Source organism: Scardinius erythrophthalmus (assembly GCF_964197995.2).
Source record: "Scardinius erythrophthalmus genome assembly, chromosome: 7".
Taxonomy (NCBI): Eukaryota; Metazoa; Chordata; class Actinopteri; order Cypriniformes; family Leuciscidae; genus Scardinius; species Scardinius erythrophthalmus.
The window spans coordinates 2,999,494-3,026,893 of NC_138227.1; the positions used below are offsets into that span (position 1 = coordinate 2,999,494).

Sequence of the window (27,400 nt, forward strand, 5' to 3'; positions counted from 1 at the left end):
CTTGCTCCATTAATAACTAGAACTGTCCCGTCTACCCATTCATCTCCTTGGTTCACTACTGAGCTTAGAGTTCTGAAAACAAAATGTAGGTGTCTTGAAAGACTTCACAAAAAATCTTCCCTTCTTGTCCATGCCATGGCTTTTTCTGATTCAGTACTGAAATATAAAGCAGCACTTAACATTGCATGCTCTAACTATCTTTCTACTGTTATCAACAAAGCTAAGTGCAAACCTAAAGCTCTTTTCTCTGAGATAAACAAACTAGTCAAACCATCCTCTGTAGCTATTGCTGGGTCTGCTGATCTCTGTGAAAGCTTTCAGTCTTTTTTCCTACAAAAAATTGATAACATTTATCAATCTTTCTCTTCTACTGCCACTCCCCATTCAACTCCATATTTGATAGGTTGTCCATTAGACACTTTTTTACTCACAAATACATCTGTGTGCGAAAAACTGATTATCAAATCTAATTCTACCTCTTGTACACTCAACCCTATTCCAACATATCTTCTAAAAACTTAGATCTCTTGCCACTGCCTATGTCCCGCTTAACCTGAAAGTAGCGGCCATCACTCCAATTCTCGAGAAGTCTGGCCTCGACAACGCCATTCAGAACAACTATAGACCAATATCGAACCTCGCTTTCGTTGACAAGCTACTTGAGAAGGTAGTTGCGGCACAACTGCAGTCTCACTTAGAGAGACATAATCTATTTGAACCACTACAATCTGGTTTCCGTCCATATCACAGCACAGAAACAGCTCTTTTAAAAGTGCTAAATGATCTCCTTCTGGCTTCTGATTCTGGTGCACATAGTATCCTGGTTCTTCTTGACCTCAGTGCAGCATTTGACACTGTGTGCCACTCTACACTTCTTTCTTGACTGTCTTCAATAGGTATCACTGGTGCGGCTCTTCGGTGGATGACTTCATATCTATCGGATAGACAGCAATTTGTTAGGATAGGTGAGAATCGATCCCGTACTGTCACTATTTCTCATGGTGTACCTCAAGATTCTGTACTTGGTCCTCTTCTATTTCTCATTTATTTGCTGCCACTAGGCCAGATCATCAGACGGCATGGTCTCAACTTTCATAGTTACGCTGATGATATTCAAATATATTTCACGATTAACCCCAACTCAGCTTGTCCACTCACTTATGTTATCTCCTGCCTTCAGGAACTTAAAACATGGATGTCTGATAACTTCTTACAGCTTAATGCTGGGAAAACTGAAATCCTGTTAATTGGCCCCAAATCAAAGAGTTTACCCGGACATGACATTTTTATTGATATTGATGGTGTTCAGATTAGGCCTTCAAAAACTGTGCGGAATCTGGGAGTTTTGTTTGACCCCATGTTATGCTTTCATTCACACATCGGTCAGACTGTTAAATCATGCTTCTTTCACCTGCGGAATATTGTTCGTATACGCCCTTCTCTTAACTTTGGAGATGCTGAAACTGTTATTCATGCTTTCATAACTTCTAGATTGGACTACTGTAACTCCTTATACAGCGGCCTACCCACCAAAGCAATACATCGCCTTCAAATGGTACAAAACTCTGCTGATCGAGCACTTACATATAATAAAAAATCTGCACATATTACCTCTATCCTTCATCAACTTCACTGGCTTCCTGTGGTCAATCGCATCCAGTTTAAACTATTAGTCTTAGTTTATAAAGCCTGTCACAGTCCCGCACCTCAATACCTTGCTGAGTTAGTGCAACCATACATTCCTGCCCGGACTCTTAGATCTAGCAACGAAAATTTGCTTGTCGTCCCCAGGTTTAAACTATCTACTGTGGGTGGTAGGGCTTTTAGTGTTGTAGGCCCTAAGCTATGGAATAAACTGCCCCCTAATCTTTGTGCCATGGCCAACCTCCAGATCTTCAAATCAAAACTTAAAACTCATATATTTACCATGCTCAATAAACAATCTTCAATTCTATTTCTCTGTCTACCACTCTCTCACCTTTATTTTATTTTACATACTTTGCCGAAATTTATATGTTGCTAAAAAGGCTTATATGTATGTTATCTTTGACTTATGTTCATTATTTGTAGTGTTTGCTTGTTTCCATCTGCTTTTCTGTTTGTTTGCTTGATATAGCCTAATAAGCAGATTGCTTGTTTCTTTTTTCTGTCTACTATTTGTATTATTTTGTGAAGCGACCTTGGGTTCTTGAAAGGCGCTATAAAAAATAAACATATTATTATTATTATTATTACTGTATCCTGCATCTGTTGTCTGGCTTGTAGTTTGTCTGATTTATTTAATTGTTAGCTTTACTTTCTTTTGGGGGATAATAATATATTAAGATGTAAATGTTCCTCTTCAGGGAGACTCCTCACCGCTGCCTTCTACCGCCGGCAGGATCTGACGGTTCAAGCAGGAATTTGTCGCTGAAACCAGTGGTTTTCACCAAAGATATATTGTATACACTATCTACTATCACTAGACTCAGAGTGAATATTAATCCTTATTCACTCTGAGTCTTTATGGTAGAGATGATCTTACCCCAGTATCTCCAGTTTACAGAGAGAATTTGCCAGTACAGCAGAGAACAGCTTCACTCCTGCGTCTCCTAGTTTATTATATGACAGATGCAGTTCTCTCAGGTGTGAGGGGTTTGATCTCAGAGCTGAAGCCAGAGCAGCACAACCTTCATCTGTGACACCACAATCCCTCAACCTGTAGAGAACAATGACACACTCTTCACTCTCTCAGATCAGACACACAGATTGAATCAACAAACTTCATAATTTAAAAAAACAAAAAAACAAAAAAAAAACACAAATCACCATGTTTGATGTAAGTGAGATTCACCATGTTATTTGTGTGTGTTTGTGTGAGAGGGAAAGCTTATATAAAAACATATATAAACTATGTATATCAAATTAAATAATGTGTAAAGATGATCACAGAAAAAGATGGATGTGAAGGTCATTAAGGATGAATTCATCTTGTTCTTCATGTACTAAAGTCCTGACTGTGCTGAGATTGTGTTTAAAGTAAAGAGTGTTAGATGTTGATCGTATCAGGTTACTGAGGAGCAGCTCATGTGTTCAATCATTTACAGATCAATCAATCACCTCAACTCAAGAAAGAGAGATTGAATACTTGAACACAGAAAAAAAAAATATTTCTTACACTTCATTTACACAGATGTGATATTAAAATTAATGAATGGTAATCATGTCGACTACCAATGTAATTAGGACTGTCATGATTCCTCAATAAAATTCAAGTAATCAATTAAAAAAAAAAAAATCTCTGATTGCAATTTACCTGTGTCGACTAACTGGCAAAATACTGGAAGTGACTCATTCCACAGATGAGATCCATAAACCGCATTATTAGACTGTTTTCTAAGGCTGGACGATATATTAAAAACATTTCAAAACCAAACAATAGTATAGAGCAAACAAAGGCTGCGATTCAATTAAATAAATACAGTATGTGCCCGGCGGGTTTAATATTTCTCAGAGCTGCTATATTTCTCATCATCTCAGAGCAGCTCCATTCACAGTAAATGCTGCTCCACATGAACTGTGCTCCACATTAACATGAGTGGACCGTCTCAAACTCCATCTCTGCATGTGCTGTGAGTTTAGGTTGCTTATAACGGTCATCTGGGAACACAATGTGTGCCATTTCCTCAGATTTGTAAAGTCAATCATTTATGAACCTATGCCAACACAGGAGAATACACCAATAGCTTTTGAAATATGCAAACTGTTAAGCGATTTCTCTTTTTTTTAAACAATTATTTGAATAGGTCAGAGAGAGAAAGATCACTGAAAAAAAGTGTATATGCCTCAACATTACTCTAAAGAACTTTGTTATATTTTATCTGACTCAAGTTTATACATTTCTGTCTTGTCATTGGTCTAATGTATAATAGTTTACTTGACTGGAAGTAAAATTAAGTTTTGTTTGTGTCATTTAAACGTATTGCTTCAAACCAAATGACAATTTTTCCTTCCGTGCAAACCACGTGACCACTCACATCATCAAGGCTTGGTTTGAGAATTTGCTGATCGACGGTCATCTTGTTTTGTTTGTACATTGTTACTACATAAAATTTATACAGATTAATGCATGTGTTTTGTCGAGTATTTGTTTTATTCTTAAAGGAGAACTCCGGTCAATTTTAACATTGAGCTCATTTTTTTTGTAAATTTGGAGTGGAGTTGTTCTCTGTACTGACAGCACTCCAAATTTACAAAAAAAATGAGCTCAATGTTAAAATTGACCGGAGTTCTCCTTTAAAGGCTGGTCAGAGACCTTCAGTAAATGATGGATGCTCTGCTTTTGGGCGAAATGCTTAAAGTTATAGAAACTTTAGAGTGATTAAGAAGCAGAGATAAATGAACAATAAGGAAGGGGTGTGCTTGATTTAAAAGCACTTTAGAACTCAGATCGGCACTCACACAATGGCTTCTTGTGCCGCCTGTCAGTCCCGTTTCGTGGCGTTTGAATGGTCGTTTGAATGGGCGTTTGAATGGCGTTTGAATTTTACACACAAAATTATGTAAAAACACCCATCTTGCTTCTTGTGCGCATGCTCATTTTTTGAATGACTTTTCACAACAGTTTGGAAATTATGTAATCGAGTCACATGACAATGGTAAGTGCTTACAATCTTGTATATTAAGATATTAAGTATTTCTTATGGCCAGTTAGATTGGTATCTGCTGTACTTCATGGATTTATGTATTAAGTCTCATCTACTTTTATCTGCACCATCATATTACAGACAACTGCTGGTGTAATTATGCAGTTGGTGCGTCTTTATTTTCCATACTCCAGCGCCAACTGCCCGCTAACCGGGACCAACAATGTCACAACAGGATACATACCATATATGGCATTTCACCATAACATCTCCCTTTCTTTACAGCGTTTCCACACTTCACTAAGAACCCCCTCCATTAATTAACAACCCCAACCCCGAACATGAACTCTGTGCATTACCACCACAGAGACTTGACTTGTGAGTTTTGCTTAGTGTTGTAGACAGACTAATGCACCAGTAATGCAGAGATTTCTGTCGTGATCTAACTTGGCCTCTGCGTCCGTGTCACCGCAGTCAACAACCAGTATGTCATCCGCTATGGTCTCTATGCCTCAGAGTCCCATCAACAGCTTGTGTTGCTTACGTTGATAGATTTCTGGTGCTATGGAGACGCCGAAGGGCAGTTTACACCATCTATTCTGCCCCATGAGCACCATCTCATTAAGTTGTCATTAAGCTGCTTTCATTGTCAAGTTTGCAGTGTAGAAAGGCATCGCAAACGTCCACCAGCGTGAACAGATGTGCTTTGGGTAGTTTATACAGAACGTCTTCCAGTGTTGGCATGTGGTAGTGCGATCTTTGCAGTGCCTGATTCAGGTGTTTTGGGTCTATACATATTCTTATTTTGTCTGGCTTGGCTATGACTACCTTCTTGCTGATCCATGGTGTAGGTTCAGTGACATTTGTGATGTTTTTTTTACTCTGGCTTTCAAGGCCACCGGCACGTTCCGTGGAGCGCATTGCACAGGCGACATGCTGCTGTCAAGCACAAAGCGGACCTCTCCTGGGATTGACTAGACTGGGTCATTAAATGGCGCTTTTCCACTGCATCGTACAGCTAGGTACGGCTCGGCACGGTTCGGCTCGTTTTGCTTTTCCACTGTGTGGTACGACTCGACTCGGCTCGGCACGGCATGGCTCGGTTCACTTTAGCTCGGTTTGCTTTTCCGCTGCAGTTAGTACCGCTTCAAAGTGGTGGGATTATAGACGGATCGTTATAGTTGTGGCAACCAATGAAAGGAACGTCTGCACTTCGTCCAGTGACCACGATTCAGCCATTTCTTTTTTTCACAAGTAATGGCCACATATGTATTTGTTAACATTAGTTTATTACACTATGAACTAAAATGAACAATCAATGAACAACTCTAACACTAACAAAGATTAATTAATGTTGTAAGAAATACATTGCTCACTGTGTGTTAGTTAATACATTAACTACTGTTAACAAATGAGAGCTTATTGTAAAGTGTTACCGATACTAAAAATTTTGATTTGTGTTCATCTGAAGAAAGTAAGTCATACATATCTGGGATGGCATGAAGATGAGTAAATGATCAGAGAATTTTCATTTTTGAATAAAGTTTCCCTTTAACAGTTGCTGTGAATGGACACAGACACATCAAATGAAGATGGGGAAACTCGAACACACTTGCACTGCTGTCAATTTCATGAAAAATTGCTTTTATATAATACATTCTATAAGAAGTTTACAATTTTGACCTTGCATTTGACTTGCATGATTTTTATGTAAGTCAGTGCAAATCAATTTGTCCAAAATTTGAAAGCAGTTTTCACTATTCACTGTTGTAAATCCAAATGAATTGTTCCTCAAATTTCTATGCAATGTCAACAAAGGAATCTGTGTCATTGAGTTTATGTTGAAGATCACACCGACACATAAATTATTACATCAAAGGCTTGATGTAATAAACACTCTAAAATGTGACCCTCAAGAGTGTAAAAAGCTTAATTTTTTTTCCAGGCAGTAATTCAGTGACATTTCACACAGTAAAGTAAAATCACATTCTTAAGGTGAAGAAATTGTTTAATATATTGATTTGTAGCCAATGTTCCTCTAATGTTCTTTTTTTTTTTTTTTCTGAGCAAAACCTTTTTCTATTGGGTGGACATTTTTCACCACCCGAGTAAAAACATTCTTTATACCAGACCCGTACTGTGAGCGTACGTAAACAAAAAAATGGTTTCATCATGCAGTTATAACTTTTAACTTTAATGTGCCATTTCTATTTTATTTGACCCTTGATGTAACTTAGTGATATTAAATCATCTTTTTGAAAACAAGCAGAAGTAAATCAGAAATCACTAACACACATTTTAGGTTACCTGAGTTTTTTTTTTTACAATGCTGTGTTAGCTGTACCAGTCTTTACCAAGAAATTATATTAAAAATCATTTAAAAATCTCCCGCAGGACAGTTCAATTCTTTTTAATAATAGTACAATATGAAAAAAAGTTTTGGGACAACCATAAAGTGTTTTTGTCCAGTTAATATAATGTAATATATTCTATATTGATATAATATATTATATCAGCTTAAAAACTTAAATTTGTTTTATTAATAAAATGATAAAATAATAAAATAATATGAAAACAAACTGAAGGATTTAAATAGAAATAATAGCTAAATATTTTCAAGAAAAGTGAACGTGAACTATTTTATAGTTATCTAAACATCCCTGAACACACACACACACACACACACACACACACACACACACACACACACACACACACACACACACACAATCTATTTAAACTGATGAATGTAATTGATGTATTTTGAGTTTGCACGCCTCTGGTGGTTGTGTAATTGTAAATGTCTCAGAGGATTGTTACCGTTCTGTGCCCATCATTCGTTATTTACCACTTAAGCCACTCTTCTTTAAAACATGATGACGTTTTATTTCGCTTTTTTTTTTTTTGCATTTCGCGTTGCATTGTATTGAGCTATTTGGTCCGCAAACATGACCGTATTCATACCACAACTGATTTGGCTCACTGCCACTCACATTATTCTCTTTCTATGAAACCTGTAAACCACATTCACCCGTTCTAACCACAGATCTATATAAAGGTTCTCTATATAGATCAGTGGCTCTAACTCTATAGCGATACTAACTCTATAGCGACACTAACTCTATAGCGACACTAACTCTATAGCGACACTAATAATGACACTAACTCTATAGTGACACTAACTCTATAGCGACCCTAACTCTATAGCAACTCTAACTCTGGAGCTACACTAACTCTATAGCGACACTAACTCTATAGCAACTCTAACTCTATAGCAACTCTAACTCTGGAGCTACACTAACTCTATAGCGACACTAACTCTATAGCAACTCTAACTCTATAGCAACTCTAACTCTGGAGCTACACTAAATCTATAGCGACACTAACTCTATAGCAACTCTAACTCTATAGCAACTCTAACTCTGGAGCTACACTAACTCTATAGCGACACTAACTCTATAGCAACTCTAACTCTGGAGCTACACTAACTCTATAGCGACACTAACTCTATAGCAACTCTAACTCTATAGTGACACTAACTCTATAGCGACCCTAACTCTATAGCAACTCTAACTCTGGAGCTACACTAACTCTATAGCGACACTAACTCTATAGCAACTCTAACTCTATAGCGATACTAACTCTATATCGATACTAACTCTATAGTGGTTGATCAGAGTACTGCAATTATTAATCATTTAAACTACAATCAAATGGATTTCCTCACACATTACATGCCTGTCCTCTGCGCTTTATTCATTAAAAGTAATGAGAGGGGACTGAGCAGCTATACGCAGCTGAGAGGGAACATTTGTCACGTGTCAGTTCATGTTTGGACTTTGTTTGTGTTTTGATTGCTTCCCGTTTTCCTTTGTCTGATCAAAGGTGTTTATGTGTGTTTTCCCTGCCTGTCAGTTTGTTCCAGAGTACTATTATTACATTTTGAGTTTGTATCTTTGAGTCTTCAGTCTGTTCCTGAGGAAACCACAGTGTGACAACATTGTTTATTGTTATTTGGATTTTTGATTTAAAAAGATGTAAAAAAATAAATAAAAATTAAGTTAATCCAAAAAGATTGTGATAATTTGTGATTTAATCATGTAAAAAAACATCTTTGGTTCAAAGAGTATTTTTTAGTTTAAACTGACCATAGAAATTTTATTTGTTCAAACTCACTTGAGAAAAAGTAAATCGATAAAGAAAAAAGCATTTTTTTTTTACTTTGATCTGACTTTTTTCAGTGTTTATATAAAAGCTGATATAACAAATTAAAACTGTATATCACAAAAAATATAGAAAAATTGTAACAGAAGAGGTTAATGTAATGAACAATAAAGAGTCATGAAACAATCGTTCTGAAAAATCATCTTAAATGTGTGTGTGCGGCTGTGAGAAGAAGAAGAGAGGGAGTGTGTGGGGCAGAGCAAGACAGGAGAGAGAGAGATGGACGAGCAACTGTCATCTGTCAGCGGCCCATGCCGGCTCTCACTACATATCAGGGGGAAACTGGAGGATTTTATAGCTGACAGTTAAATTCCTATGAAATCATTGAACACAATCTGTATTTTCCCTTTAACAGTATAAATGTTTATGTACATTTACTATAAATGCATACATTTGATAATAATTTTCTTATACAAATGTCATAAAAACCGGTTGTGTAAATCACAAATCTATATACCTTCAGGACACTGACAATAAAGATGGATGGTAACAGAGAAAATAGAAATTCTCGTAGCTCTCCTCAGAAAAACGCTTGTTACACACACACAGTTTGATTGTGTCGGTAGTTTATGGCCAAATAAACGCCCGCAGCGAGTCTCGCCCTGACAGCATCACGGGGGAAGCCTGCAACACCCTCAACTCTTGCACCATGGACACAAACACTTGCGACCCATGAACGCCTCTCTAAACTACTATGTGACTTTACAGTTTGAATTTTACGTCTGTCATAGAAAAACACCATGTGCTGTCATGAATAAGAGAAATGTCTTCTCATAGGATAAGAACATGCAGTCTCATTAATAATACAGACACTGACGTGTCATCGATGTACTATATTGTTTCTCCATGTCATAATCTGTGACAGTGACATGATGTAGATTTTAAACCTGGAAAAAAATATCTACAGTATCCAGTTTTCTCCTACAAGTAAAATGAATGGACTGTGTTAATCCTGACTGTGCTGATGTGACAAGTGTATGTTGTTACATAATTTAATCAATAACAGTATTATTTTATGGGACTTTTATTTTGAAAACATTTGTTTTGGAAGTTGCACAGTTGTCAATGGTCATGTGATCATAAACTTAATAATTTGCGTTGTTTTCAATTCTTCATACATGTATATTTCTTTTCTTTTTTTTGTATTGTTTTTGGTTTCACTCTTGATAAATATTTCTGCTCTAAATTAAGGAAGCACTATTACGTAAGCTCCGTCATGCGGGAGGGTAATGCTGATGCAATTTGCGTGCGCGCTCTCTCTTTCCCTGGATGTCGTGGCGAGAGGTACGTTTTTATATGCTCCTCAGAGAAGTGTGTAAATGTGCTTTATTGTGTGTTGTATAGGGATTTTCTGTATGTAATGAGTTTATTTGTTGTCTTTTCTGTACTGAGAGATCAACAATCTGGGTTATAAATGTTATAAGAGTATGTTTGATCGAAGTACGAATTTGATTAATGGTCGCTGTTGCATGTGCATGTGTTAAAGTAAAGGGTGTTAAATGTATATCATGATGTCATCAGTACTGCAGTATCACCTTAACCCTCTGGGGTCTGAGGGGTTTTCTGGGCCCTGGAGGTGTTCTGACATGCTCTGACATTTGTGCTCATTTCTGTTACTTGTGACATTTTCATGGCTAAAGTCTGATTACACTGTATTCAGCACAAACTCTGCTACAATAATATATCAGCAGCATGTATGTAAAAGTTTGTAGTTTTGAGATAATGACATTTATGTGTGGTTTGTGAAAATACAAAAAAAAATTCTCACTGAAATAAGGCCATGAAACCCATACTGATTATTTCTTCACAAGACTTTTGAAAATTGTATCACGTAGCCTAGAATATTTGCTCCAAAACTATGTGAAAATCGCCCTGACTGCTCATTCAGATAAGACAATATATTGATTTAAAATTTCTAAGAGGTGTTTTGTGTGAGAAAGCTTTATGCGGGAGGTGTGATCACCTCATTAATATGTAAGCCTTTTCACACCTGAGAATGACAAAGACCCTCCCTAATGGCCCTATTAGGAGCTATCAGGCCCTGTCATTCTGAGCAACCTTGCACAAAGAATGAGGAGATTTAAAAAAGAATGGCTTTTTGATTGTTTGGATTTATTTACAACACAACATAATCCAAAGATACACAACAAATGACAAAAAAGCACTTATTGAACACACTGATCCAAAGACAGAGACCTTTGTGCCATTCCTAAAAACATTGTACATACCTTTCATTTCCAAGGTGTTTGATTTTCACTTTACCATGTTCATGTACAGAGACTCATGTGAATGTTGAAGTCAGCAGGACTCAGTGGCATCTGGGCCCTGAAAAAAAAAAAAAGTGAACATACTGATATCAAGAGAAAGGCCTGCACGATTTTGGGAATAAATTTTAGATTTTTCTGGTTAAAATTGCTTTTTAAAATTCACAGAATACACACACACATACACACAAATGTTTCCAACAATATATAATATAATGAACACCAGGTTTGTTGTGCCTTGTAGGCATAGGCTATGCGCAGTGCTGCATAAAATAATAATAACAATAACCTATAGCAGCCTATAAATCTTCCAAAAGATTTAAGTAGCAACTAAGCTAGAGAAAAATATATTGATTATCATATGTTACTTCAAATGTTTCCATTCGTTATGATGATATGAAATGAGATAATAGTAAAAACATGAAGCCGTTTGGTGCGTTTTGCTTTTCAAACGTGATCGCGCTCCAATATGAAACATTATGGTTACCATATCTACGTTTGAGCAGATATCCACAAACACAGTAACAGTAAACACGGGTCTTAATATTAGAATATTCACCATATATCTAGCAACAGTTCAACTGCAATGTGAAGTTTATGCAACAATAACTAACTAATAATTAAGAATTTCTTACCTTACATCTTTCTTGTCTTCAAATCGCGTTCTTCTTCTTCTGAGGTAAATCCAATGTAAGCTCAGGCGCGTCTTCCAAACTCGACGAAAAGCAGAGACTTGTGAAGTTTTTTCATGCTTTGTTGTTGAGGTAATGAGCGCGTTCGCGTTCCATGTGGAGATTTGCATGTGAATCTCTTTTGCGCGCGTGGTCAAGTTAAAACTAATGAGCAAGGGTTTGAGATACTGGACATCTTGTTGGTTTTATACAGATTACTTAAACAGAGAATATTTGTTTTCAGTTTGAATCCGATCATTTAAAAGTTCACACTTAAATGTTTATAAAGGTATATGGCTCATAAATGTGTGACAAGTATTCGCTGAGTTTTGTTTCAGTTTATAGACGTGATCAAGAAAAAAAAGTTTTTTTTCATATTTCTTTTTTCTGTATGACCATAAATGACGGAGTAATTTAAGTTTATCTTGCTGCTATGTGAAAAAAATCCAGCAAAACGCGCGGGCGAGTTTGTCGACCCCAGAGGGTTAATGAGGAGCAGTTCATGTGTTCAATCATTTACAGATCAAACACATGAACTAAAGAAATAGAGCAAACGCTTCAAACAGAAAAATATTAATCCTCTTACATCATATGAACAGACATGAAATTAATTTGATGAATTTGATTATGTTGTTTCAGTAGCTTTGCTTGAAATTAATGTATTAATAGTTATTTCTCTGCATATTATTCCATTTTGATTATACTTTATGAATTCACAGTGACAGTTTCATGTGAGAGTCACATATGATCTTACCACAGTTTCTCCATTTTACAGTGAGGATTCTCCAGTACAGCAGAGAACAGCTTCACTGCTGAGTCTCCTAGTTCATTATATGACAGTTCCAGTTCTCTCAGGTGTGAGGGGTTTGATCTCAGAGCTGAAGCCAGAGCAGCACAACCTTCATCTGTGACACCACAATCATACAACCTGTAGAGAACAATGACACACTCTTCACTCTCTCAGATCAAAACAGAAATCTTTGTTTCCCTTTCAGTCGCTCCAGGGGAGAGGGATGCTGTGGAAGCCACATCCTGCCCGAAGGGAGGTAACATGTGGAGAATACACATATGGACTGGCCAGTTAGGGGCAGTACGACATATGGAATGTTACTGGGGTGGCTCCAGCCTGAGAAGGGGGAGACTACACCGGATAGTGACGGCAGAGCGGACTCTGCCAAGGGAAAGACACGGGCTCACCGCAGGGAGCTGATCGTGGAAGAATACGCATATGGGATCTCCGCAGGGATCACAGCATATGGAAACCAGCCTAGCACAAGTTATACAAGCATACGAGCACTAAGCCTGGCGTCGGACTCTCTGCAAAAAGTGCACGTATCCGCTCCATGTGGATGGGGGTGGCGCAGCAAGCCGACACTAGAGCGGGAACTTCTGTGTTACTGGCTGGTTGAAGCGAGCACACAGGAAGAACCGGCTCAACACGTAGTCTATAAAACCTAGCGAACGTGTTAGGTGTCGCCCAGCCCGCAGCTCTACAGATATCTGTCAGCCAGGCGCTGTGTGCCAGCGCCCAGGAAGAAGCGACACTCCTAGTGGAGTGGGCTCTCAACCCGAGCGGGCAAGGCATGCCTTGGGCTTCGTAAGCCAAGGCGATGGCATCCACTTTCCAGTTGGCCATCCTCTACTTGGAGACAGCCTTTCCCTTCTGCTGGCCTCTGTAACAGACGAAGAGCTGATCTGAGGTCATGAGGCTTTGCGTTCTGTCAACGTATAGGCGCAGAGCGCGAACGATAGAAAAGCCAGGGCTGGGTCTGCCTCCTACGAAGGCAGCGCTTGCAGGTTCACCACCTGGTCCCGGAAGGCAGTGATAGGAACCTTGGGCATGTATCTGGGCTGGGGTCTCAAGATCACATGAGAGTTAGAGGCACGAATTCCAGGCACAATTCGTCGGCCGAAAATGCATGCAGGTTCCCTACCCTCTTGCTGGAAGCCAATGCAACCAGGAGTACTGTCTTACAGAACAGAATTTTTAACTCTGCTGATTGCAAGGGCTCGAAGGGTGGTCTCTGAAGTGCTGAAGGACCAGAGACAAGCCCAAGAGGGTATCGAGAGCGGGCGAGGCGGATTTAGTCTCCTTGCCCCCCTCAGTAACCTGATGATCAGGTTGTGCTTTCCCAGCGACTTACCTCAACTGCATCATGATGTGCGTCGATGGCGGCAACATACACTTTAAGGGTGGAGGGAGACAGTCTTCGCTTCAACCCAGCTTGCAGGAAGGAAAGCACTGCCCTGATCAAGCAATTTCGGGGGTTCTCCTGGTGAGAAGAACACCACTCAATGAACAGGTTCCACTTCAACGCATAGAGGTGCCTCATAGAGGGGGCTCTAGCGGAAGTGATGGTGTCAACTACTGCCTGGGGTAGGTCACCTAGAACCTCCGAGTCCCGTCCAGGGACCAGACATAGAGTTTCCAGAGGTCTGGATGCGGGTGCCATACGGTGCCCCATCTCTGAGAGAGCAGATCTCAGAGGAATGGGCCAGGGAGGGCCTGTCACGAGGAGCACTAGTTCGGGGAACCAGATCCGGTTGGGCCAATACGGCGCAATGAGCAAGACCTGCTCCTCGTCCTTCCTGACTTCGCACAGAGTCTGTGCAAGAAGGGTCACTGGGGAAAATGCATATTTGCGTAGCCCCCGGGGGCCAGCTGTGTGCCGGTGCATCTGCCATCTGTGAGGTGCGCTGCCATGTTGATCAAGTCCAGCTCCATACCGAGAAAAGAGATCCTCTGCCCGGGGTGAGTTTGCTCTTTTCCCAGTTGACCCGAAGCCCTAGGTGGCTGAGGTCACTGAGCACCATGTCCCTGTATTCGCACAACTCCTCACTCGACTGCGCCAGAATGAGCCAGTCGTCGAGGTAGTTGAGGATGCGAACACCATGCTTGCACATGGGAGCAATGGCCGCCTCCGCGAACCATTTGTACTGACATGCCCGCCCCTCGAACGCAAAGTGAAGAAACGCACTATGTCGAGGAAGAATCGAGACATGAAGTATGTGTCCTTCAGGTCGATCACTGCAAACCAATCTTGGTAGAACCCCTTCAGCTCTGAAGCGAAAGACAAATATTCGACACACCTGCTGCTCGTTATATGCTCGCGCTGCAAGCAGAGCAGCTGATGCAATTACCGCATACCAATGTGCATTGGCTTGTTTTAATACTCTCGAAGTAGACTGTAGACCATTAATTTATAATGTTTAAGTAAGAAATGTTATAATGTTTTAATAGTGATGCTTGTTCTCAGTGTTACTTACTCAGCTGATCTAGTTGCTGTAACCACAGGCAGCAGCTTCTGGAGAACTTCATCTCCATTGTTTTGTGTGACACTAATTGAAAATGAAAAAATAAGTTCATTATTAATGCTAATAATATTATGAATAATAATAATAATAATAATAATTAATATCACAAGTAAATAAAACATTATACCTTCCTAAATACCCTCAAATATTTGTTAATTAAACACTGCTTTATAAAGAACATTTTGGATAAAGGACAACAAAAGTTTTTTTAGTGTCTAACTTTAGAAGCCTCGTATTCAGCCAACACAGATTTGTTTTTTCCTTTTCTTGTCAATGTTGCTGTGGCAGGTCTATTAGTCTGCATTTACACTACAACACTATTTTGACATATCAGATTTTTTTGTCCTGTCCGTTGCTATGGCTATTACTATGGAGACATTTAACTCCCGAGTTGGGGGGGGGGGGTCAAGAAAAGAGTATTTTTGTACCTGCATCAGCAAATTATTCGTTGAAATTTTGTTTGCTTGTTACTTGTTTATCTAACTACTTGTTTATTAAATAACTTAGTTTTATTTACACAGGAAATGACGCGAACGAAATGTGAATCATTGTCCATCATTTTGCGAGCAACTGGTGATAAAGAAAAATTATGATGAGACATTAATCAAATTAATTTTCTTAATACTTCTCTTGTGGCCCATAGTGAAAAAAATTCATATTTTCATGAATCAAGAACTATTTTGTGTTAAACAACAAGTTGTCTTTGAAATGAGAAGTAAGCTAATCTAATCTTTTATCCTCGCAGCGCATCAGTTTTTTTAATGCAATACAGTGAATGACAGCCGTATATGTCTCCCAGTGGCTTACATTATTGTCAGTTTAGTGTTAACAAAAAAAAAACAAAAGATAAGAACACGAAGGATACACTTGATGCATCCTTCAAAATGAGCTGAATTAAAAACACAAAATGAAGTCTGAGAATGCCTTCAGAGGCGCTTGATGACGTGGCAGTCAAGATATGCAGCCTTACTAGGACACAGCCACGGTTTGAGAAACACCCGCAAATTATGTACAATATCCCAGAAATCAATCTGTGCCCCGTGATTTAAACACCTCTGATCTCTTAGTTTCTCTTTGTTCATAATTTTTTAAACTGTAATGATTGCACTCAGTGTTACTTACCGATCATTTCTGGCTCCAATTAAGCTCTTTAGGTTAAACATTTTCATTGCCTCCTCTGAGGACAACAACACAAACACTAAAGCTGACCACTGAGATGAGGAGAGTTTCACATCACGTAATCCTCTAGACCTCATATGAGGTTCAGCTTCGTTCACTAGTGAAAGATCACCCAGTTCATTCAGACAGTGAAACAGATTGATGTATTTATCTGGAGAGGGATTCTCACTGATCTTTTCTTTAATATAGTCAACTGTTTTCTCATTGTTGTGAGAGCTGTTTGCTGTCTGTGTCTTTAGTTCTTGTAAGAGACTCTGATTAGACTTCACTGACAGACCCAGAAGGAAACGAAGGAAAAGGTCCAGATGCCCATTTTTACTGTCTAAAGCTTCATCCACAGCTCTCTGATGGAGATCAGATAGGGAAACTTTGTCTCCATTAGTTGGTTTGGTAATCTGGTCAAACACATTGATGTTATTGTTGATAAAGGAGAGATGCACATATAGAGCTGCAAGATGTTCCTGAATGCTCAGATGAACAAAGCAGAAGACTTTCCCCTGACAGAAGCCCAACTCTTCTCTGAAGATCTGAGTGCACAATCCTGAGTAAACTGATGCTTCTGCCACATCAATGCCACACTCTCTCAGGTCTTCCTCATAGAAGATCAGGTTGCCTTTCACAAGCTGCTGATAAGCCAGTTTCCCCAGTTTGACAATCATGTCTTCATCTTTCACTTTCTTCTCATAGTCCTTCTCATGTTTGATGTTGGTCTGAATGATCAGGAAGTGTGTGTACATTTGAGTGAGAGTCTTGGGAATCTCTCCTCTCTCTGCTTCACTCAACATCTTCTCTAGAACAGTGGCTGAGATCCAGCAGAACACTGGGATGTGGCACATAATAAAGAGGCTCCTTGATGACTTCAGGTGTGAGATGATCCTGTCGGCCAGACTCTGATCACTGATTCTCTTCCTGAAGTATTCCTCCTTCTGTGTGTCACTGAAGCCTCGTACCTCTGTCACTCGATGGACACACTCAGAGGGGACGAGATCCGCTGCTGCTGGTCTGGAGGTGATCCAGATGAGAGCAGAGGGAAGCAGATTCCCCCCAATGAGGTTCGTCAGCAGCTCGCCCACTGAGGCTGATTCAGTCACATCACACAACCTCACATCGCTCTGAAAATCCAGAGACAGACGACACTCATCCAGACCATCAAAGATGAATGAAACTTTATACTTATCACTGGATATTTCCATTTCTTTTGTTTCAGGGAAAAAGAGATGAAGAAGATCTGAAAGACTGAGTGTTTTGTCCTTCATCAAGTTGAGCTCTCTGAAAGCAAGTGGAAATATGAGCTGGACGTCCTGATTCTCTTTCCCTTCAGCCCAGTCCAGGATGAACTTCTGCACAGAGACTGTTTTTCCAATGCCGGCGACTCCCTTTGTCAGCACAGTTCTGATGGGTTTGTCTTGTCCAGGTAAAGGTCTAAAGATGTCACTGCATTTGATCGGTGTGTCCTCTGTTTCTGCTCTCCTGGACTGTGTCTCAATCTGTCTCACCTCATGCTCATTATTGATCACTCCACTTTCACTCTCTGTGATGTAGAGCTCTGTGTAGATCTCATTCAGGAGTGTTGGGTTTCCCTGCTTTGATATTCCCTCATACAAACACTCAAACTTCTTTCTCAGATTTGATCTCAATGTGTTGAGGACTTCAGGAGGTTTAGTGTCATGGCTGTAAGATTAAAATACCACATTATTACGCAAGTCAGAGAAGTAAATAGCCATAAGATACAAAACATTTGTTTGCTGTATTATGGGACACAGAACATCATTAGGTTTCTAAAATGTTTTCAATCATTAATCATGTGTTTGAGTGATGTGTGATGTGAATTGCAGGCTTGTACACAGTTGTGTTTTTAACTGGTCTGGACAGAAGATTTGACCTTAATAGACTGAAACTTACAGGATTTGAACTTAGAATTGTTTGGTTCAAATTCTATAAGCATAACTTTTATAGAAATAATATACCTGAGATTAGGTTCTGGCTTCTCCATAGTGTATGTAGAATGGTTACTCTTCATAGACACACAGCTGGACTCTGGGTTTGAGCTCTTCTGCTGGACTGAACTGGTTTTCAAACTAAGTCAAATAAAAAGCAGACAGACTTATAAATGTTGTGCACTTTTACAGGAATCTTCTGTCTTAGGAAAGACCAAGGAGTGTTGTTGTCTTTCAAACTTTGATTATAATTATTTTGAGCAATTAACTTACTGGTTTGCAAATGTTAAGCATGATTCAAAAAATTTAACAAAGCGACTGAATAAAACGGTATTATTAGGAATTATGAATTCAAAACAAACAAATTGAAAACAACTATAGAATTATAGAATGATTCAACTTAGATGAACATCAACCACAATCACATGACTCTTTTCAAAGGCACATTGGAGGACGAAGGCTCAACCGACTAAAGAGACCAATGTTTTGCTGACCTTTAAAGATAAACCACCTTACTGTACTCTTGTAACTGTACTCTTGCTGTGAAGCAGCACTGTTCTGACCAGACACTGTGAAGCTTTTAACAAATCTGAACCAGCGGTTAGAAAAATCTGCTCATTTTACACCTACTCCATTATATAAAGGTAAAAAAAATTTCAGCTTACATTTATGTAGCGGGTAGGGTGGTTGAGATGGGAAGTGTACCTTTAACTATGAAGTGTACGTTCACACCGCCGTCGGCGAGAGCGAATTTTGCCGCTCTCGCCGGCGGCGGTGTGAACGTACACTTCAGAGAAAGAATTGGGGACGCTCTGATGCTCTGACGTAGATCAAAGTAGACCAATGTTTACAGGATTGCGTTCTCTGGAATCCTCTCAGGCGGAGGACTTCTACATTCTGATTGGTTGCCGCCGAACCGCCTCATAGCTTATTACCATAAAGTTGACCTGACTTCAACTCTCTTCGCCGCTCTCACCGCCCAAGACGCGCCGCGCCACGCCGCCCTCGCCGGAGCTCGCCGCCGGCTCTCATTGAAAATGAATGACTTCCGGCCACCACGCTACTGCCGGTGGCGGTGTGAACGCACAGTAAGGCCTGCTCACTGGCACTGATTATTTGGATCAGGTGGCGTAAGTCCCTTTAAATGTGTCATGAGACATGGACAGGAAAACATTAATGCGGTGTGAGTTGAAGAGTGAGCCTCTTGGTGTATCGGCTGTGTAAACGGGAGAACGTGAGTCTTTTTGGAAGGTCATGCCTATCTGTCTTTAACACTAAACTCATTGAGAAGCGCCTAACACGGCTCTGTTTGTTTGTAGCTCGGTCTGGCGTCTGCGTGTATGGTGACCAGTAAATGGTACCAGCAGTTATGAGTCTACAGAAACTTGCTCACATAATAGCGAGTAGTGATTCTACACGGGTTTGCAGCAACGTAAGTTTACTAACCCTTTTTCTTTTCGGCGTAACGTGTAATGTTTAGCGCTGATCGTTTTCTTTTTTTGATATTGCCTATGAATAGAAGCAACACTTCTATCCACACCATTTAACTTTATTGTTACGGGGCATATGGCTCTAATTCATCTAGGCTGGTGTCCAAAGAAAAACATAAGTTTATATGATCCTTTTTTTGTCCTAATCTTCCAATCAGAGATTTAATATTGTTTTAAATTGTCACAATGCTATCAAACATCGCATCATAAACCACTTATGCTTGTGATTACAGGAGGATTGCCTTCGTCTGTCACTAGCCACTGTTTTTCCTGGGTTTAATCATTCTGTTTTACTTTTTATTTCTTTGGATGTGTGTGTGTTTGTGTGTGTGTCTTGGGGATCTGCTACCACCGTTCTGTGATGACCTGGACCTAGGTGGGCCTAGGATGGAGTCCTGTTGGTAGCTTGTTAATTTAAATGTTTTTTTTTTTGTTTTTTTTGTCTGTTTGGCAATTACTCCAATATTCGGTCTATGGGCATTGTCCTTTGGGGACAGTGTCTATTTTGCAATGTTCATTCGTGTGAAGTGTGAAATGCTGTGTTAATGTATGTACAGTATGCATGGCCGATTTTGTTTGAAGTGTCTCTTGCAGTGTTGGAGTGTGTGTATGTGAACAGTATCTATGTATTTGGCTTTATTCACTGTAGTCTAGGTATTGTTAGACTTTATATCCTGTAACTCATTTACTATGAGTGTTATGTACGACTGGGAATCGAACCCGGGACAGAGACAATAACTCAGTTCAAGGCTTTACTTGAAAAGTGGGGCAAAAGTATCCAACAAGGAACAGGCAATATCAAAAGTAATAATCCAGGCAAAGGTCAAAGTCCACAATAACAGTCAGAATGAGTGAATAATCCAGAAGCAGAAGGCAAACTCGTAATCCAAGAAACAGGCTGGTACAGGTCGGTAACAAGCAACAAACACAGGGGAAAAACTCTGAGAATAACTCACAGACAGGTTTAGTCAACAGGACTGCACCAGTGTCAACTCAAGACTGAGCAAAGACCTCAAGACAACAAGGGTTTTGAATAGGCAGCTTAACAAGGTTCAGGTGATACTAACAAATCAATAATGAGAACGTGACAGGCATAAAAAAATAAAATAAAAAAATAAATAAAAAAACAACAACACTGAGGACCTCTCATGGCCAAAAAAAGGAACAACAGTCACATAATTCATGACAATGAGACTTTTATTCACTGTGATTTATTTATTGTAGAATTGTTCACAGTTACCTACGGGGAACATTTGTCTGCTCTGATTGCCAATTAGTATATTATTGTGTCTAGTGTTTATTAAAATTATATTTGAGTACATCAGTCCCATTTCTGTTCCTTCATTGGATACAACCTGCCTAAATAGTTTAAAGGGGAGCGCTGTTTGGGTTTTCTAGTTTAGATATTCAAATTGTGTGCGTTGGAGCGCCCCCTAGGGGTCACATTTACTTGATGTCATTGATAGTATTAGACTGACTAAATGACTGACTTTGATAAATTATGCTTCTAATTCAACAATACTATAAGCATAACTTTTATAGCAATAATATACCTGAGATTAGGTTCTGGCTCATGCATAGACCAGTTACTCTTCATAGACACACAGCTGGACTCTGGGTTTGAGCTCTTCTGCTGGACTGAACTGGAACAGAGAACAGATTCAGTTGAATGGAATACGCCAACTTTATGGGACTTTAGCTTATTCACCGTATCCCCCAGAGTTAGATATTCAAATTGTGAGCGTTGGAGCGCCCCCTAGGGGTCACATTTACTTGATGTCATTGATAGTATTAGACTGACTAAATGACTGACTTTGATCAATTATGCTTCTAATTCAACAATACTATAAGCATAACTTTTATAGAAATAATATACCTTAGATTAGGTTCTGGCTCATGCATAGACCAGTTACTCTTCATAGACACACAGCTGGACTCTGGGTTTGAGCTCTTCTGCTGGACTGAACTGGAACAGAGAACAGATTCAGTTGAAAGGAACACGCCAACTTTTTGGGACTTTAGCTAATTCACCATATCCCCCAGAGTTAGATAAGTACATACACTTCTTACTGAAAACCTCACTCAGGGAGAAGATTCTACCATGTGGGGGAAAAGCACCTGGAAGGAGGTCAATCACACAATCGTAGGATCTGTGAGGAGGCAGTGATGTGGCTCTCTTCTTACTGAAAACCTCACTCAGGTCATGGTATTCGGAAGGGACTCGGGACAGCTCGAGAGGACTAAGAGACTTAGGAGCAGAGGATAAGACTCTGGAGAGAAGACAGGTAGCTTGGCAAGTAGGGCCCCACTCAACCACCGTCCCTGAAGACCAATTGATGTGGGGACTATGGTGAGACAACCAGGGAAAACCAAGCACTACTGGAAACTCGGGAGACTGAATGAGGTTGAACTGGACATTCTCATGATGCCTTTCACACACAGACAAAAGAAGAGGAGTAGTAATACGGTCAATGGTACATTGAGGGCAGGGCAGTCACCATCAAGGGCAGTCACAGTGAGAGGGTGGTCCAGGTTGGTTACAGGGAAATGAAGTTCACTAGCTAGGGAGGAATCCATGAAGTTCCCAGCAGCACCAGAGTCTACAAGGGCTTGCAGCGTGTGGTGATGTTGATGTCCCCAGGAAATCATAACTGGAATCTGCAGGCACCTGGTAGAAGTTGTGGGAGTAAGAGTCGCTCCAGTCACAGTACTCCCCCTCCTGGACGGGACTGCACTTTTCCCAAAAGCTCAGGACAAGAAGAGCGAGTGACCTGGCTTCCCACAGTAGAGACAGCATCTCTCCCTCATCCTGCGGTTTCGTTCTGTTTGAGAAAGTCGGGTGCCTCCTAGCTGCATAGGTTCCTCAGGACAGGGGGACAAGTTCTGGATCTCTTGTGACCACTGCAGTGGACTCGAGGCTGGGGCACTGGCTCCGTGGGTGGATTGAAGCTCCGGTTGTCGTTCTCGTCGCCTCTCTCGCGTACGGTTGTCAAGCCGAATAGTCTGGTCGATCAGGGACTCAAGATCTGTGGCCGGGTCCTTTGTCGCCAGTTCGTCTCTAATGCAATTAGACAGGCCATGATGGAAAGCGGCAATGAGTGCTTCCATATTCCACCTGCTCTCTGCTGCCAAGGTGCAAAAGTGCACAGCGTATTCAGCCACACTGGAGTTGCCCAGACGCAGCTGGAATAACCTGTTGGCTGCCTCCCTTTCTCCGACTGGATGGTCAAACACTCGCCGCATCTCATCAGTAAAGTTCTGGTAGCTGTTACAGGAAGGACCTTGCTGCTCCCAAATGGCGGTGGCCCAAGCTCGGGCCTTTCCTGTCAGGAGGGTGATGATGTAAGCAATCCTAGCACGATCAGTAGGAAAGGTGGAGGACTGGAGCTCGAAGGTAAGCGAGCACTGGGTCAAGAAACCTCTGCAATATCTTGGGTCTCCATCAAATCTCTCGGGAGTGGGCAGACGAGGCTCGCAGGCAGGCTGGGCTGGAGGTGGAGTAGGAGCTGGAGCTGGAGTAGAAGGACGATTAACTAAGGTGGTCAGAGTCTGGTGGATCTCATGGAGAAGTTGTTCATGGCGGCTAAAGGCACTCTCATGAGTCTGCAGTCGCTGCTCATGGCTAAGAACTGTAGTATCATGACTGACCACTGCTGCATATATCTGGTCCAATGTTGAAGAACTGGAGGAAGGTGTCTGCTGCGTCTGCTGCGTCTCTGCTGAGTCTTCTTCCATGGCTCAGTCTTGCTGTTATGTCCGACTGGGAATCGAACCCGGGACAGAGACAATAACTCAGTTCAAGGCTTTACTTGAAAAGTGGGGCAAAAGTATCCAACAAGGAACAGGCAATATCAAAAGTAATAATCCAGGCAAAGTCCACAATAACAGTCAGAATGAGTGAATAATCCAGAAGCAGAAGGCAAACTCGTAATCCAAGAAACAGGCTGGTACAGGTCGGTAACAAGCAACAAACACAGGGGAACAACTCTGAGAATAACTCACAGACAGGTTTAGTCAACAGGACTGCACCAGTGTCAACTCAAGACTGAGCAAAGACCTCAAGACAACAAGGGTTTTGAATAGGCAGCTTAACAAGGTTCAGGTGATACTAACAAATCAATAATGAGAACATGTGACAGGCATAAAAAAATAAATAAATAAAAAACACTGAGGACCTCTCATGGCCAAAAAAAGGAACAACAGTCACATAATTCATGACAATGAGACTTTTATTCACTGTGATTTATTTATTGTAAAATTGTTCACTGTTACCTACGGGGAACATTTGTCTGCTCCGATTGCCAATTAGTATATTATTACGTCTAGTGTTTATTAAAATTATATTTGAGTACATCAGTCCCATTTCTGTTCCTTCATTGGATACAACCTGCCTAAATAGTTTAAAGGGGAGCGCTGTTTGGGTTTTCTAGTTTAGATATTCAAATTGTGTGCGTTGGAGCGCCCCCTAGGGGTCACATTTACTTGATGTCATTGATAGTATTAGACTGACTAAATGACTGACTTTGATAAATTATGCTTCTAATTCAACAATACTATAAGCATAACTTTTATAGCAATAATATACCTGAGATTAGGTTCTGGCTCATGCATAGACCAGTTACTCTTCATAGACACACAGCTGGACTCTGGGTTTGAGCTCTTCTGCTGGACTGAACTGGAACAGAATACAGATTCAGTTGAAAGGAACACGCCAACTTTTTGTGACTTTAGCTTATTCACCGTATCCCCCAGAGTTAGATATTCAAATTGTGCGTGTTGGAGCGCCCCCTAGGGGTCACATTTACTTGATGTCATTGATAGTATTAGACTGACTAAATGACTGACTTTGATAAATTATGCTTCTAATTCAACAATACTATAAGCATAACTTTTATAGCAATAATATACCTGAGATTAGGTTCTGGCTCATGCATAGACCAGTTACTCTTCATAGACACACAGCTGGACTCTGGGTTTGAGCTCTTCTGCTGGACTGAACTGGAACAGAGAACAGATTCAGTTGAAAGGAACATGGCAACTTTTTGGGACTTTAGCTAATTCACCATATCCCCCAGAGTTAGATAAGTACAAGTACTTTTCATCTCTGTGCGTGCCGTAACTCTGTCTGACGCACCCACCATGTCTGACGCACCCAGCCTAGCTTAGCACAAATACTGGAGGTAAATGGCTCCAGCTAGCATACTGCTCCCAATAAGTGACAAAATAACGCCAACATTTTCCTATTTACATGTTGTGAATTGTATAGTCACAGCGTGTACAAATAACAAGGTCACATGAGACACAGCCATCTTCTAACCGTATACTGGAAACTATATTCTCAGAAGGCGAAGCACTGCTACTTGGGCAGAGTGATTTGCTCATGTAGCTGGTTTAAAAAAATTGTAAAATGTAATTGAAGGTTGTTAGTGAACTTAATTACTTAATTATTTTTTTTTTGTGTTGTTCTGAGTTGTAATCCAGTACAATGTACATAATTCTAGTGGAAACCATTCATGCAGAATATTGTTGTATATGGGGCACATATTGGTGACGCAAATGATACCTCGTGCGATGTGCGAACAGCGCCATCTTTAGAAGCACATTTGCCGCTGACGGGGACGGGTGTGCTCTCTCTCGCTCATCTGACGAGCGTGCTGGTAAGGACATTTTGATGTGTATTAAACAATGTAATCGATTTATTTCATGAGATAAACGATGGTTAAGTGAAATAAAAAGCTGTAATGTCATGAAATTGAATGCATTTAATTGCTTTTTGAGTGTTTTACTGAGACTGGTTTTGCTTACTAGCTTTCTCTGTGCTGTATGAGCAGACTGAAGGGGAGAGACGTGTATCCCAATTAATTGTGCTCTGTATTTCTGCAGGTATGTTCAATTGTTTGTTATATGTTGAGAAATGTTTGAAATGTTTAATATCAAGTTTATATGAGTTTAATACATACAAAAAAGAATGAGGTCTGTATGCAAAAGTGATGTCATATTTAAAGTGACAGTTTATTTGTGTAATTAACTTGTAACTTTTGACATTTTTCCCCCATCTAATGTATTTACTGATACAAGTAAATGGTGAAGAAATTATATTTTTTCCTTGTATATTATTTTGTATGCCATAAGGGTGAACTGTGTTTTGTGGCTTACTATATTTTGTGATTTAATTTATTTTATTACTTGCCCTATGTTTTGTAAGTATTAATTGATTAAATTAAGATCTAGAGAAGCACATTTGCCGCTGACGGGGTCGGGTGTGCTCTCTCTCGCTTATCTGACGAGCGTGCTGCTTTCTCTGTGCTGTATGAGCAGACTGAAGGGGAGAGACGTGTATCCCAATTAATTGTGCTCTGTCTTTCTGCAGAATAAAGATCCTGAGACCTCTTTCATCAGCGTCGTCTTCACTGTATAGAGAACAAACACAACCAGAGTAAAACTGTTACACTCGCAGCAGCTGAGAAGCCCTGTGGCGAGGAGCAGAGAGTTCGCTCAGAGTTGAAGTAAATCATTCCACAAAAGTAGCAGTGCTTCGCCTTCTGAGAATATAGTTCCCAGTATGTATACGGTTAGAAGATGGCTGTGTTTCATGTGACCTTGTTATTTGTACACGCCATGACTATACAAATCACAACATTTAAATTGGAAAATGTTGGCGTTATTTTGTCACTTATTGGGAGCAGTATGCTAGCTGGAGCCATTTACCTCTAGTATTTGTGCCATGCTAGGCTAGCGGTGGGTGCGTCAGACAGAGTTACGGTACGCACGGAGATGAAAAGGGTATGTATGGACTTATCTAACTCTGGGGGATACGGTGAATAAGCTAAAGTCCCAAAAAGTCGACATGTTCCTTTAATCCTTTAGATTACTGTGTTCATTCTTTATGAGAGGAACCATATTAGTATAAACATTCATCTTCCATCACAAAGCACTTTGAGGAAACTTTATGATCTTTTTATTTAATATTTCATGTTAGTTTTAAAACAAAAACAACAATAGGCAAAAATAAATAAATATGTAAACTGTTTCTGTGAGATCTTTTTCTGTGATGTTACACAATATTTAACAGTGTTTGTTGAAAGTACCTGCATCCTGGAGAAAAATCTCCATCTCTGGATCCTTGTGAATCAGCCATGATGAAGCTGCAGGAGAATCTGATGAGTTTGATCTCCTCCACTGACTCTGAATGAAGAAACATTCAGACACTAAATTAAATGATTAAATTAAACAACATTCATAATTTAGCTGAACATATCTTGAGTGTGTGAGAAAAAGGATCATGTGACTGCTTTAACTCAAGCTCATAGGGCCTTTTCTCACACAAACAAGTCGGCTGTTGGATTTAGAATTTTATGAAAAATAACTGACACCTAAAAATACGGAAGCCCAGAACCGCAAGGTAAAAAGAAAAGAAAAAAGAAAACTTATCTCATTATTTTGACATACTATCTCGTTATTTCGACATAAGTCGTTATTTCAACATAATATCTCGTTATTTTGACATAAGTCGTTATTTCAACATAATATCTTGTTATTTCGACATAATAACTTGTTATTTCGACATAATAAGGGGACATTCTTATATGCATTAAGCCACATTTAGCTTTCTTATAATGATTTTCTATGGGAGGAAAATGCTTAATGTGAAATTAAACGCGTTGCGTTCATTTTCTGGACTTATCTGATTTTTGT

General features: G+C 39.9%; 1 protein-coding gene across 11 annotated transcripts in view; it reads right to left on the minus strand.

Moving 5' to 3' along the window:
• LOC308694113 (NACHT, LRR and PYD domains-containing protein 3-like) overlaps nt 1-27,400 on the minus strand; it is a 50,313-nt gene that overhangs the window by 15,806 nt on the left and 7,107 nt on the right. For 2 of the 11 annotated variants that reach the window (XR_014030557.1, XM_081371440.1), the window contains exons 2-11: nt 26,794-26,890; nt 24,614-24,703; nt 24,291-24,380; nt 21,582-21,671; nt 21,259-21,348; nt 18,246-18,356; nt 16,222-17,949; nt 15,052-15,123; nt 12,539-12,712; nt 2,525-2,591 (exon numbers count right to left, since the gene is read on the minus strand). Coding sequence is in view for 10 of the 11 variants with exons in the window: in XM_081371440.1 (XP_081227566.1) it covers nt 2,540-2,591; nt 12,539-12,712; nt 15,052-15,123; nt 16,222-17,949; nt 18,246-18,356; nt 21,259-21,348; nt 21,582-21,671; nt 24,291-24,380; nt 24,614-24,703; nt 26,794-26,843 (2,547 nt within the window). In the remaining variant the exon portion in view is untranslated. Of the gene's footprint in view, nt 1-2,524; nt 2,699-12,538; nt 12,713-15,051; nt 15,124-16,221; nt 17,950-18,245; nt 18,357-21,258; nt 21,349-21,581; nt 21,672-24,290; nt 24,381-24,613; nt 24,704-26,793; nt 26,891-27,400 lie in introns of all 11 variants that reach the window. The other 9 variants (XM_081371437.1, XM_081371432.1, XM_081371436.1 and 6 more) reach the window with 6 other exon arrangements.